Genomic DNA, 14,480 nt, shown 5'->3' on the forward strand with positions numbered 1-14,480 from the left:
AGCCCTCACATGCCCACCCCTTGGTCAGGACTCTGGGACACACTGGTCGCTGAGCCCCCTCGTGTTCTAGTGGACCCAGAGTGGGAAGTGTTCATTCAGGTCCTGCAGTGTGTTGGTGATGGAGGTGCTCTGGGCCCCCCTCCTGACTCGCAGTCCCCTCACCACCCTGCACTACTGCTCCAAGAAGCCCTTCGTAAAGGGTCTTTGGGTATCAGTGCTTTCCAGGGCTCTACCTGACAGTTATTTGTAAAGGGAAATTTCTGTAAAATGACTGCTATGAATCCCATATTCCCAACAGTTTGCCCTATATTTATGAACTGTATTCCTATGGATAATTCTGGGGTCCACACTTGGGGGTCCCTGGTACTCCTCTTCCATGGCATCATGTTGTCTGGGGGTCTTGACTCAGATACCTACCCCGAACCCTATCTTGTCTGTGTCCTTTTCTCCATCTGTGGCCTCTCATCCCAGCTGTGGAAGTAAGAGGAGGGGAAACTGGTCTGAGATCAGAGAGAAAAACTGAGGGTGAGATACAGTATCCCACTGCCTCTGGGGTGCAGTGGCCTGTGCCCAGTCTCGGGATCAGATACAGCTGACTGCACCCTTCCTCCGCTCTTCACAGCTGTGTGACTAGGACCCAGTGCTCTGTGCCCTGTCTGGTACACAGCAGTGCTCAGTGGTTACTCACTGAGCGAATAAACAAGTCTTCATCTGCTACATGTGGAGAAAAATAGTAGGTACCATTAGTGAGCACTGGCTGGGCATTCTCAGTGCTTTACAGACACTAACATGGTCATCATTACAATCCTGGGAGGTAGGGAATAGTATTATCCCCATTTTATTGGCACAGAGCTAAGGATTGTTGGCCAAGGTAGATAGGCATTGAGTGACCGTGCTTGGATTTGAACCCAGGCAGCCAGGTTCCAGAGTCCACGCCCTCGAGGCCTCGACATAATCCTCACCCTGCTGGGTTATTGTAAAGATAAAATGGGAGCGTCTAGCACTGTGCCTGACACATCCTAGAGACACTGAGTTCAGCCTCATATACACCCTGAAAGGCAGAGGGAGCCAGCCACGGAGATCTGAGATGCGTCTGCTCGGCTGGGTCTGTCGCATGGGTCATCTTGGGATGCTCAGGATGGGAGCTATCTCCAGCCATGATCAGGGTTCTCATTCTTTCTCCCAGATTGAGAATCAGCCCTGGGGCTTCGGGCCCCTGATTGAGTCAGCCTCTGATTGCAGCTGCAGTAATTATAGCTGTGTGGTCCCGCTGGGCCCGGTCTCATGGCGACTGCTCTCAGCAGCGGGCTCAGCGCCATTGCCAGGGGAGGGGCCTTGGAGGGAGCTGTCGAGGCCTCGGAGGGATCTGTCGGGGCCTCTGTGAGCCCTTCAAATCTACAGGTTCGGAACATGGAGTCACTGATCTGGAAGGCAAGCTGAAACCCAGATGGGGCACATCGTGCTCAAGGGCACACAGCTGTGAAATGGCAGAGACACACATAGGACCTGGTGACTCCATGCTGCTGGATCTTAAAGGGGAGGCTTGGAAAGGTGGGAGGTAGGGCCAGTGAGGCAGGCAGGGGTTGGCTGGATCAAGGAGGGGCTTGAGAGCTGGGGACCAGGGGGCCATGAATGGGTGTCAGGCAGGGTAGTGGTGGGGTCAGGTCTAGGATTCAGAAAGTCTTAATGGCAAACAGTGGCTTCTTCTCAGATGAAGAAACTGAGACATGGGGCAGGAAAGTCCTGATGAATTCCCAGGGCCTCGGGCCAGGTGGCTGGAGCCGGGCGGTAGGACTGGTTGGCGCCATGCCCTGTGTCCCCCTTGGCTAAGCCATGCATGTTGTCTGTCTCCACAGCTAAGCAGGTGTGTCCCGCAGAGAAGCTGAGCTGTGGGCCCACCAGCCACAAGTGTGTGCCCGCCTCATGGCGCTGCGACGGGGAGAAGGACTGTGAGAGTGGAGCGGACGAGGCCGGCTGTGCCACCCGTGAGTCGGGAGTCAGGGCCCAGGGTCTGCCAAGCACGGTCAGGCTGCCTTCTGGGGAGGGGTGGGCACTCCAGGGGCTTGGTGGGTGGAGAGGAAGGAGAATGGTCAGGACACTAGTCGTGGCCGGCACTTTGGAGAGACACGTTCTTTTTCATCCTCACAACCACCTCACAAGCAGCCATTGTCATCCCCATTTGTGGGTGAGGAAACTGAGGCTCAGACAAGCGAGGAAAAGTGCCCACGGCTGAGTGATGGAACTGAGATTCAAATTCAGGTCTGGACAGCAAAATCCATGAGTTTTTTTTTTTTTTACCATGCCTGACATCTGCTCATCCATTCCATAAGTCTGTACTGATCTCCAAGCAAGGGCAGGGAGACCAGGGTGGGGGCCCTGATGAGCAATGGTGGTGACCTGGGCCAGGGCTCTGGCAGTGTCGGGGGGAGGGGGCAGATTCCTGAAGGGGGAAGGACGACCGTTGCTGAACTCTCAGATGCAAGCACAAATGTCGTGGGGCAGGAAGACGTTCCCGGCAGCCTCAGCAGGGACAGATGGAAGTGGTCACTGGGGCAGTTCCACATCACTGAGCTTCAAACACGGGATTATCTCCTTCCCAGGGAACAGGCCAGCAAGGCCTGGGCCAGTGGGGAGCATGGCCCGAACATGCATGTTTCATATCTGATGGGCACCTACTGTGTGCCAGGCCCGGAGCCAGGCTCTGGAAGGGATTATAAGGTGAATCCTACACATTCTTCCTTCTGGGAGCTCATGATTAATTCAGGAGACAGCCTGGCTGTCGTAAGTAGGCTGTGGGGCTGGGCTGAGATCCAGGTGGGCGCTCGGGGGACTTTTGCCAAGCACTTGCCCACCACTGTCTCCCACCCTGCTCCCTGCACCAGCCTCTGTATTTGCACCCTAGCCATCCTTCCTGGCCCAGGGGAAATGCCGTCTCCTCTGGGGGGTTCTGAGTCACAACACTCAGATTCTAAGCCTGGAGTTTGGATGTGTCAAAGCAGGAGCCCTCTGGGGATGGGGGGAGATCCTGGTTGGGGCCAGCATTTTCAAAGCCTGAGTGGTGGTACTGGCTCATTTCTCCAGCTGTGATAATTTTGTGAGGCCTCACTGGCCAGTGAGAATCCTCCTCCCTCTGTAACTCCAGAAAATCCAATGTTTCCTCAGTCATCAAGGCTATCACCACCGTTGCAGGGGGTAGGAATAGCTCTAACTAGGCGTGTTGCGGCAGGAATGTTCCCAGTTAACTATTGGAGTTGGGAGTGTTCAGAGGTCCTGTTGGGCTTCTCTGCTCCAGCTCCCAACCACCAGGGCAAAGGAAAAAGAATTCTCCTTTTTTTTGTCCCTCAGAGCTTCTTCCATCCATGAATGCTGGGAGTGGGGTCTCTTGGCATAGGCCTGAGGATATAGATCTTAAAGTTGCTGTCAGCTTTGAAATCTTGGAGAAGGAAGCGCTTCCTCCCAGAACTCTCATCGTAGTGAGTCCTCCCTCCCTGTCTGGACAGGAGGAGGGGAGCTAATCTAGGTGTCAGCTTAATCTAGAGGGACAGACATCACAAGGTAGGGTGTGCTTTTCCCACTGATGCCCCAGCATCCCAGAAGCCCAGAAGGGGGAAGAAATGCATCTGTCAGAAACTTGATAGAGCTGTCAGCAACACATGACATGAGCTGCCTACATTGTGAAACTGAAGACATCGTCTACTTTATGTTCAATAACAATGAAAAATGACATTTTTCTGCCAGAAAATAAAAACACAGACTTTTGGCGCCCCCAAATGGAGAGATATGGTGCTGCCATCACCAGGTTAACTGGCCACAGCCCCTGCATACACATCCCACCTGGTCCCCCAGACCTGTTCTTGGCCTCTATGTAAGCAATGAAGGAGGGAAAGAGGCGGGGTTGCTGCTCTTATAATAGTTTGTACTCCAGGATGGAAGGAGAAAACCAGAAAGAAAGCCGAGAGGAGTCAGACTGGGAAGTAAGAGCACCAAACCTGAGCTGTGGTTCCCTCATCACCATGGATAGACTATGTGAACCTGGGCAAATCTTCCCTCAGGGCCTCAGTTTCCCCATCTGTAAACTGGCAGTTGGGCTGGTGGTTCCTAAGGCTCTCCCAGCCTCTGAACTCAGAGTAGCCCACCAGAGAGTGGAAACCCAGGGTCCCAGGCAGGGCCATTGACCTATGCCCTGAACTACAGATCCCTAACTCACTCCTCATAGCTGTGCTGGTGCAGCCTCCATGCACACCATATCCACTCACTGCAGGGAGCTCTGTGCTTGGCCTTCAGGACAAAAGTGGGTCAGTCTCAGAGCCCATCCCTGTGCAGTTTGTGGTCATGGGGCAGATAGAGAAGGACATGAGACCCAGACACCTGAGCAGGCTGTGAAGGGCACCCTATAGGAGAGCAGAGGTAGGGGGAACTTCCCAAGCAGAGGAGCACAAAGTGTGTTTTGAAAGAGGTAGAATAGAACTTTGGACTCTCGAAGGATAAGGACTCATCCTTGTGATATACACAGACAGTGGTGGGCAAGAGATGGGTGCCCAGGAGATGGAAGAGCATGGGCAAAGGCCGGGAGGTGGGACCATGTACAAATGGTCTAGTGTGTGATGTGAAGCCAGGATGTGTGTGGAAGTGAGGCGATGGAGCAGAGCAGTAGCTCCATGCTAGTGGCCTTGGATGCCAAGCAAAGGGACTTAGATGGGATAACGCAAGGAAACTGGGGGTGGGGAGGGGCCTGAGCTGTGTTGTAAGGAAACAGGTCCAGACCTTGTTCCCTAGAAGGGTCAGCATTGTGTTACATATCATTTCCCAGAACATCCCAGAGTCCTTTGAGATAGGCTGCACTATGCAGCTTTACAGACCCTCCTCGTCCCACCGTCCTGCTGGCAGCAGGATAGGAAGTCCCACTTTCAGTGACGCTGGGGAGACTCAGGGAGGGCAAATGTGTTGCCCAATCATGACCCTGGCAGGACCCAGATTGGACACTGTTCGGCCTCGGGCAGGGCTCATTCTGGCCCGTAGGTGAGGGTCCGGGCCCCTGTAGCGGGACCAGTGGCCCGGGGCGCGGGGGATGGGATCCAGCGGGCCGACCGGCTCTCTGTCCCGCGCAGTGTGCGCCCCGCACGAGTTCCAGTGCAGCAACCGCTCTTGCCTGGCCGCCGTGTTCGTGTGTGACGGCGACGACGACTGCGGCGACGGCAGCGACGAGCGCGGCTGTGCCGACCCGGCCTGCGGGCCCCGCGAGTTCCGCTGCGGCGGCGGCGGCGGCGGCGGCGCCTGCATCCCCGAGCGCTGGGTCTGTGACCGCCAGTTCGACTGCGAGGACCGCTCGGACGAGGCGGCCGAGCTCTGCGGCCGCGCGGGCCCCGGGGCCACGTCCGCGCCCGCCGCCTGCGCCGCCGCCGGCCAGTTCGCCTGCCGCAGCGGCGAGTGCGTGCGCCTGAGCTGGCGCTGCGACGGCGACCGCGACTGCAAGGACAAGTCGGACGAGGCCGACTGCCGTAAGCCCCCGCCCCTCCGGATCGCGCAGCCCCGCGCTCCCCGCCCAGGGCCGCGGAGGCGCCACCGTCCGCCGGCGGGGCCGCCTCTTCCCGCCCTACTCTGATCAAATTAATGTTTTAACGGTGGCTACGGAGCTTGGAAAAAGTGAAATGAGTTGTGTGAGGTCACGTGGCAGGTCTAATTCCAGAGGCCAGGGTCTTCACCAGTACCTGCGACCTTCAGTGATGCCCTCCCTGTCATACCTCCCACCCTTGCACTTCTATGTCCTAGACAGTCACCCGCTGGTTCCAATGCTGGAGACCCTGGTACACTCAGGAAGCCCTTCACCTCCCCTCTGCTGGGCCTGCTTATCCTTCAAGGCCTCGCCCAGATGGGCCCAGCTGCGTCAGGTCCCTGAGCTGCCCTCTCTTACAGCACATCCCACACTATGGTGCCGTCATTGTTTGCCCCTCAGCCTGGCTCTGCACTCTTGAGCTCCTAGAAGATGAGAAGGCTCTTAGTAGTCTCTGTGTCCCCCGACCCACCACCACCCGCACAGTGGGTGCTCAGGAAAGGTTTGCTGAAAGGATGAAACCATTAAACAATGAACACCAAGACTCAAAAGAGGGCTACCTGTCTGTTCCGGAGGGGTGGCCCTGGGGAGAGACAGTAGATGGGGAAACAGGAGACCTGAGTTTTAGTCCTGGCTTTCCCAGCCAGAGTGCTGTGTGACCCTGGGTGAAGCATTCCCCCTCTCTGAGCTTCAGTCTCCTTGTCTGTACACTGAAAGTGCCTTGGCCAGGTGTCCTCTGCAGACTCCCAAGCTCAGCCACTGGTTGTGTTCTTGCCAGGGGTGGAAATGAGGTGGGGGTGTGGGTGGAGGGGGGAAGAGAGCTGTCCCAGCACCTCTTTGGCCCTGACCCTCTCCCCTTCCCTCTCCTGCCAGCACTGGGCACCTGCCGTGGAGACGAGTTCCAGTGTGGGGATGGGACTTGTGTCCCTGCAATCAAGCGCTGCAACCAGGAACAGGACTGTCCAGACAGAAGTGACGAAGCTGGCTGCCTGCAGGGTGCGTGTGGCCAGAGGCAAAGGGGCAGCATCCTGTGTGAGGAGAAGCCCTGAGGTCTCCCCTGACTTTGGAGAGAGCAGAGTTGGGAGAGGTTGCCGCTTGGTCCCTGAGACACATCATCTCCCGGAGCATCATTTGCCCCCTAAGTCACCCTGCTCCCCTCCTGGGGGTCCTGGCAGCACCAGAACTAGTGTTTTTGTGACAGCTGAAAGAGGCTCAGGGGACTGGGGACATGAAAGATACTGCAGCAAGTCCAGCCCCCACCATTTGTCCACATCTAAGCCTCCAAGCAGCTTCCTTCACTAGTTCCTAGACTGAGCAGAGGCTGAGTCATGCTCCCCAAAGAGCTCCCTTAATTCTCAGATGGCCCCTCTGGTCATCACCTTGTAGAAGCAGGGACACTGACTATCTGGGGAAATGGATATAGAAGGTGGCCTCCCGTATCCAGGGCCCCTGGAGCATAGGTCCCCTGCCCACCTAGATGATCCTTGGGCATCCTGATTATCCCTGGGGTCCTGTCCTTCCGTGGACAGAGCTCCCACCAGTCCTGTATTCAGCTATCTGTCCTGGGGCACCCTCTGGAGACCAGTAGGGGCTGGGGCTGGAGCTCTCCTCACCTCCCACTGGCCCGGCTCGGCCCAGCCTTCCCTGCCCAAGGTCTCACAGGTGCTGTCCACTGTCTTGTCCGGCCCAGCAGAGTCAACATGTGAGGGTCCCCGCAGATTTCAGTGTAAGAGTGGCGAGTGCGTGGACGGCGGGAAAGTGTGTGATGCTCAGAGGGACTGCCGGGACTGGTCGGATGAGCCTCTGAAAGAGTGTGGTACGGTACCTGTCTCCGACCAACTGCTGGACTAACCCTCCCTGCCACGCCCCCTCCCCGGCCCTGCCTGCCCCTCTGCACACGTTCTGCTCTGACCCTCTCTCTGGACTCACGTACAGTCCTGTGGCCTCAGACAGGGCTGTTTGCCTTTGGGGCCTCTTGTTCTGCATCTCTGCAAATCTAAGGGCCTTTCCTTTCCAGTCCAGATGCTCAAAAATTATGCTTCCTCTCACAAACGCGGCCTCTCCTCATTTCTTCCACATTCAGACCTGAGTGTGTGCTCACTCTGGAACTTTCTCTCTTCCTCAGTGTTTCCCTTCTGACCTAACCAGGGCCCTGGCCTCTGAGGCCTTTCAACCCCCCTGCAGGAGTCCCTGCAGAGGGAGAGATAGGGGAACAGCAGGTGGGTGGCCAGATGAGGCACATCCAAAGGCCACTTGGCTCAGGCCAGGCCCAGGTGAGGGTAGGGCAGACCCAACAGCAGAGGATGGCACCATCCTGAACTGTGAGGAGCTTTCTAGGAGATCAGACTCACAGGCTGGACATGAGTGAGGAGCAGAATGAGGCAGCCATCCTGATGGCCAGAGCTGTCAGCGTGGGTTCCAGGCTAAAAAGAACAGGAGAGTCTAGACTGTAGGTGGGTGGGCATCCCAGAGAACACACAGGAAACCCAGGGAAGCTCCAGGAAGGTTCATTTCTGAGGTCAGGGGCTTGTCCTGGGGGCAGAGCCTAGGTCAGACCCTCTGTCACCTACCTTCCTGGCATTCCTGGTTTCTCCCAGTACCTCCCCTCCTGGGGACTCAGAGGAGCTTCATTCCCCAGAGCTCCCTGGAATAGCACATTTCTGTCCTTGTGGAAGATTAAGAAATTGATTTTGAAGATTAGGAAATAGCTCAGCCTCCACCTGAGTTTGCAGGTGACAGACTTCCCCCAGGCCCTGCCAAGAAAAGGCCCAAAAGAAGGGAGCTGTGGAAAGAGGCTAGGGAAGCAGGAGCAGCTGAGCCTAGACCCCTGCCCTACCTGCTCCGCCCCGAGACTACTAACCTGCTAAACTCTCTTCTCTCTTGTCTTTTGCATGACACACCAAAGAGACGTATGTACGCATGTGTTTGTGTCTCTGTGCTGGTGAGAGGCCAGTGTCTGTGTCCATGGCTCCTTCTCTGCGTAAGGCAAGAGAATTGCATCACATGTCTCTGTGGCTCCCATGTCTGTGTGAATGTGTTTGTGGAGCCCGTGGGCCTGGCCTGTCTGTGCTTTTGCACGTCAGCTGGTGTGTGTGTTTGTACGCGGGTGTGTGCATGCAGGTGGGCGCGCATGCTGGGGGAAGTGACACTGCCCCTTCACTTCATGGCGGACCTCAGATGCTCCGCAGGCTTCTCTGGACCGCCTGCCCCTCTCCTCTCCTGCAGACCCCCTAGCAGAATCACCTCATGGCGAGACAGACTTGGGAAGGCCCAGAGACTCCCCTTCAGCCTCGGCCTCGGTGCTGGCCTTCCAGGGCAGGGTTGACAGGGATGGCAGGTCCGGACCCACTACCCATTCTCTTGCCCTGACTCACCTCTTCTCTGGAGGACTCTGTGCCTTCCTCTTTTATAAAAGCCTAAGTCACGTGGGGCTCTCCCCTTCCCCCTTCAGAGCCATCCTACACGAGCCACTCCATCCAGGGCTTGGTAAATGCAATGGTTGAGTTGCTGCTCCTGCAGAAGAGGGAGGAAGTGAGTGATGCGTGATTGAGGCTTTGAGTGAGTGGGTGGACAAGTGAATGGATGGCGCTGAGGGAACAAAATGGTATAGGAGAGGTCAGGGAGGGCTTCAGTGACAGAAAGATTCAGGGAGGTGGTGCCCCACAGAGACCACCCCAAAGCTACCATGGCTCAGCCCACCTCAAGGAGCTGGGGCTTCCCAGCTGGGCTCGGCTGAGTCACCCCAATCCCCCAGTCATGGGGTTGCTGTGGTTTTGTTGTTTCAGTTCTGCCAACATCCTGGGGAAACAGGAGGCGGCCCAGGGGTAAAGGGGAATATTCCCTAAGCATGGCTCGGGCTGGGGGTGGGGCACCCAGCTGTGCATGGCGGGGTGGGCAGCTCAGACCAGCCGTGTGCATGGCCATGGCTGGTTCGGTGCAGCTCTGCTTGGCTTGGCTGGAGTGGTCGTGCGCGGGCCTGGTGGGCAGAGGGTGGCACAGCACCTTCCCTTGGCTTGTGGAATTAACTCTCTGTGATTCTGAAGCCCAGAAGATGCTGTGAGAACTTGGTGAGCCTTTGTCCTGGCCTCCCTGACCTCCACTAGTACCCTGCCAAAATGTGTTGAGGGAGTGGAGGATAGGGGAACCAGGTGACCTCCTGACATCACTTCATCCTTTGCAGCAGTTGGTAATACTGGGACCAGACCTGTGACTGAGTGTAGGACAGGAACAAGGGCTGAGAGGAGAGGAGATGAAAAAAATCCACTGTAGTTCATGGTGGGAGAGAACTGACTTAGCAACAGCTCCGTGTAGAAAGAGTCCTAGCAGACCAGAAGATCAGGAGCGGGCAGCCTTCGCTGTTCAGACCCCTCTGGGTGGCAGACTAGCCCTGCGCCCTGTCCAGAGAGGGACACAGACAGATGGAGTATATCCAAGAAAAGCACCTGAATGGTGGGGAACCAGAAGTCAACACTTTAAGGAGATTCTGAGGGCGCCCTTGGACTCTGGCCAACCTGATATGGCAGCGCCGGGTGGGGAGCAGGAGCCACAGGGCGGCCCATCCTGTGGGGGAGCCAGCCGCCTCAGGAGGGAAATGGGCTTTCCGAGGCTGTAGGTGTTTCAGCAACGGCATTTCAGAATGGATTCGTCGGGTACCTGAGGGTAGGACATGGCCCCTTTGACCCCGAGGTCATGAGGAAGGAGGAGCCATAAGAAACGTGTTTGTGAAAGGAAAGACCTTATATTGCCTAGCTGCCTCCAGCCTGGTGGTGGATGGAGGTCTGGCCTGGGAGGCAAAGGACCTGAGTTCTGGTTCCACTCTGCCCTGTCTGTGTGTCCAGCTTTGAGCAGGGACCTGCTCTCTGAGCCTCCTCTCGCCCAAGCCACCTGGCCAATGAGGCAGAGGCTTGATGAGGCTCTAGGGGAGGCCCGCTGCCCTGAATCTCTGCTTCAGCTCTAGGCCCCATCCCTGTCCTGCCCCCACCCCCAGTGCTGCCTGCACCCCAGCCTGGGCTCCTGGGCCCTCAGGAGCCCACATCCCTCCCCAGGGCTGAACGAGTGTCTGCACAACAATGGTGGCTGTTCCCATATCTGCACTGACCTCAAGATCGGCTTTGAGTGCGCGTGCCCAGCGGGCTACCAGCTCCTGGACCAGAAGACCTGTGGCGGTGAGACCCTTCCCCTCGCCCCCCCAAGCGAGGCAGCTCCTCCTGCCAATTCTGACCTCTGCTCCTCCCCACAGACATCGACGAGTGCGAGGACCCAGACGCTTGCAGCCAGATCTGTGTCAATTACAAGGGCTACTTTAAGTGCGAGTGCCACCCTGGCTATGAGATGGACACCCTGACCAAGAACTGCAAGGCTGTTGGTATGGGCACCCTGAGGTGGGGGGCAAGGGAGCGGCTCTGAGGGACTGCAGGAAGCAGTGTGCTTCACGGGTATGTGGGCTGGACGTGGACACCCTCACACACACACACACACACACACACACACACACAGGAAGCAGGTTGCACACAGTGCTCAACGTGTAAATACACAGCACTGCACACAGACACCCACTAGAACACCCATTAGAAATGATCTCTCAGCCTTCCACTCTTCTTCAATCAACAAGGGTTCAGTGACCAAGATCCTGCGTAAAGCCGCCTGGTACAGCCCACAGAGACAGCACAGTGCCAGACACAGGCTTGACTGCACAGCATAGGCAGCCCACACAGAGCAGGCCATGTGCAGACCTAACTAACGTCCATCAGCCAACAGAATGCACTCCTTTTACTCTGTTCTTTACACCTAACATTGTTGTAGGCACTAGGGATTCAGCAGTAAGCAAAACAGACATGAATCTTTGTCCTCATGGGACTTATACACTTGTGGGTAAGACAGATAAGACATCAGAAAAATAAATAAAATACAGTGCATGGCAGGTGGTGATGAGGGTTCAGGAGAAATATAAAGGGAGAAGTCCAAGAGGGCAGTGCCTTTCAGCTTTAGATCAAGTGTTCAGGCATGCCCTCCCTGAGAAGGTGACATTTGAGTAAAGACGTGAAGGAGTGAGCCATGCCTCACCTGCAGGAACCGCAGAAAGCAGAGGCCGGAAGGCAGCAGCATCCCTACTGTGTTCAGATGACGAGGAAGCTGGGGCAGCTGGAGCAAGGAGAAAAGGAGGAGATGAAGTCAGCGAGGTGACTCTCAGGGGGAAGGGAGCCCTTGCAGGTTCTGAGTAGAGCGACTTGGTGCGCCTTACATTTCAGTGGGCTCCCCCTGGCGGCTGTGTTGAGAATAGACAGTCGGGGTCACGGGAGGAAGTCAGGAAACCGCTGAAGAGGAAGAGGTTGTTGCTGTAATTAATCCAGGAGAGAAGAGTTGGTGGCTTGGACCAGGGCGTTGAAGTGGAAATGATGAGAAGTGGACGGTATGAATATATTTCAAAGGTCCGGATTTATTCTGAAGCAAGAGGTTTGCTTATGAATTGAATGTGGAATGTGAAAGAAAAAAAGGAATCAAAGATGATTCCAAGGTTTTTGGCCAACTAGCTAGAAAAATAGGATTGCTGTTTATGGAGTTGGGAAAGATGGTGAGAAAAGCAGGCTTGGAGAAATATTAGATTGATTGGACATGTTAAATTTAAGGAAACTGTTTAGACATCTAAGCAGAAGGATTGAGTAGGCTGTTGGATATGTGAACCTGGAATTCAGATGCACAAATATAGTATCACTCTATAAGTTATAACATTACAGTGGCTACAGTAATTGACATGTAGCCCATAAACCCAAAACATGCACCACCCAAACTGTACAGCGTACGGCACATATATTAGCACATCACATGTAGCATGCACCTGTTCTTCCCCCACACAGGACACGTGTGACACATGACATGAATTATATATGTGCAGTGGAGACAACACACAACTGCCTGCGTATACACAAACCCCCACAGACGAATATCTAAAGTGCAGTTACACAAAAACTCAAATCACAAACACACGGGCTCTGAGGGCTCTCGTCACAGTCACAGCCCCCAGTAAAAGTCACCTCATATCTGGAACCCAGCTCCTGCCCTTGGGAAAATGAAGTGTCTTTGCTCTCACTTTGGGGTGAGGAAAACCAGTTTGTCAGTGACAGAGTCGGGCCTTGACCCCAGCTTTCTTCTTTTCTCCTTCCTGTGCTTGGAGCCCTGTTTTTCTGTGCCCTCTGTTCGTACCACACCCTCCCTGCCACCCGCCCTGCTTTGCAATAGTCTCTTTGTGTCCCACAGGTCACATACCCAGCCCCAGGCCCCACATAGCTCTGTGCTGGTCCCACTCTGCCCTGAGGGGGCACATTAACCTGGCACAAATGCACAGTGACAGGGAACAGGTGGCCTGCAGAAGTGTCAGCTGGAAAACAAGACAGGGAGGAGGCACAGGCAGCTCTAGGGATAGACGCTGCCACTCAGACAGTGCTGGTGCTGCAGAGTGGCCGTTACGTCTAAAACAGGCTGGAGCAATGGCGGCCTGTGCTATGTGCTAGGCCCTCATAGGCCTGTGGGACAGTGACCCTCCACATGGAGTAGCCAGGATCATCCAAATCTGATCCTAAATCTGAAAATGGGTTTGTGTATACACAATGTGTGTTGCCCTATTGCACATATAATCTGTTATATTACACACATCCCACCCCTACTTCTAGCTCAGAATAAAGTGCAAACTCTTCACCCTGTTCACTGGATCCTTTGTCACCTGGTCCCTAATAGCATCTGCAGCTTCATCTCTTACCATGTCCCCAGATACACTCTGTATAAACTAGAGACTCACAGTGGCCTCCTTGACTCTCATCCCTCAAGTCTCACCCCCAGCTCTGACATCTGTGCTCCATCCCGCAGCCTCAGCCATCTTTCTGATGCACTTAATGCTCACATTGTCCCTTCTTGAGCATGGCAGCGGGGCCCTAGGCAGAGGAGGTAGCAGCCTCTGGGAGAAATGCGTTCTAGGTAGAGGGACAACCTGAGCAAAGACCCCAAGGCAGCAAGGCTCTGCCGCTGGGAGGCAATGACAGGTAGTCTGGTGGCTGGAATCATGGTGTTAGAGGGGTGAGGGATGAGCAGGACAGGGAGCTGGGGGGTCACACTGCGGAAGGCCTTCTGTGCAGGCCAGAGGAAACAGGGAGTCATAAAAGACTTGGGGGAAGTTTATGTCTAATAAAAAGAATAAAGATCTCTCTGTAACGCCTGGCGCTTTGCATCTTATCCTTCTAGTACCTATTATTTCATCTGCTTCTCTAACCTACGAGGTAGGCATTGTCACTGCTTTTTACAGGAAGTGAGGCGTCCCCCCAGCAAACCAGTGGCAGAGCCGCGATCCCCTGCTGCTTGCACTGACCCTTTCTCTCTCGACCTCCCTGCATGGCAGCTGGCAGAAGCCCGTCCCTAATTTTCACCAACCGGCATGAAGTGCGGAGGATAGACCTGGTGAAGCGGGACTACTCGCGTCTCATCCCCATGCTCAAGAATGTCGTGGCGCTGGACGTCGAAGTTGCCACCAATCGCATCTACTGGTGTGACCTCTCCTACCGCAAGATCTATAGGTGAGCCGAGGCCGGGGTCCTGCCCCCAGGCCTGGGCTGGGGCGGGGCTGACAGAGGAGGAGATGAAGGGTGGCCTCCCCACCCTCTCTGCCTCTAGGATTCCCCAGGAGGGAGCCGGGGCTTAGGAAGGGATGCAGGATCACAGTGGATAAGGAACTGCCAGGACTTCTCCACCTGCTGGGTGGGCTGATGCTGAGGGCTTCGTTGAACAGCTTTGAGCCCCACACACTGGGGCTTTGACTGACCTCTGGTGGCCTAATGGGGCTGTGCAAGACATAGGAACTGTTCAGCCAGGGCAGAAAGGAAGAAATCTCTGGGTTTGGTGAGGACTTTCAGAGCAGCTCACATATCTGTGTGTTGCATCCTGG

At 55.6% G+C, this 14,480-nt stretch overlaps 1 protein-coding gene across 10 annotated transcripts in view; it reads left to right on the top strand.

Moving 5' to 3' along the window:
- LRP8 (LDL receptor related protein 8) overlaps positions 1-14,480 on the top strand; it is a 77,390-nt gene that overhangs the window by 41,333 nt on the left and 21,577 nt on the right. For 3 of the 10 annotated variants that reach the window (XR_010383833.1, XM_031465160.2, XM_064493573.1), the window contains exons 4-10: positions 1,857-1,985; positions 5,109-5,498; positions 6,425-6,547; positions 7,245-7,367; positions 10,597-10,716; positions 10,791-10,916; positions 13,938-14,112. Coding sequence is in view for 9 of the 10 variants with exons in the window: in XM_031465160.2 (XP_031321020.2) it covers positions 1,857-1,985; positions 5,109-5,498; positions 6,425-6,547; positions 7,245-7,367; positions 10,597-10,716; positions 10,791-10,916; positions 13,938-14,112 (1,186 nt within the window). In the remaining variant the exon portion in view is untranslated. Of the gene's footprint in view, positions 1-1,856; positions 1,986-5,108; positions 5,499-6,424; positions 6,548-7,244; positions 7,368-9,336; positions 9,376-10,596; positions 10,717-10,790; positions 10,917-13,937; positions 14,113-14,480 lie in introns of all 10 variants that reach the window. The other 7 variants (XM_064493572.1, XM_064493574.1, XM_064493578.1 and 4 more) reach the window with 5 other exon arrangements.

This window comes from Camelus dromedarius, chromosome 14 (assembly GCF_036321535.1).
Source record: "Camelus dromedarius isolate mCamDro1 chromosome 14, mCamDro1.pat, whole genome shotgun sequence".
Lineage (NCBI taxonomy): Eukaryota > Metazoa > Chordata > Mammalia > Artiodactyla > Camelidae > Camelus > Camelus dromedarius.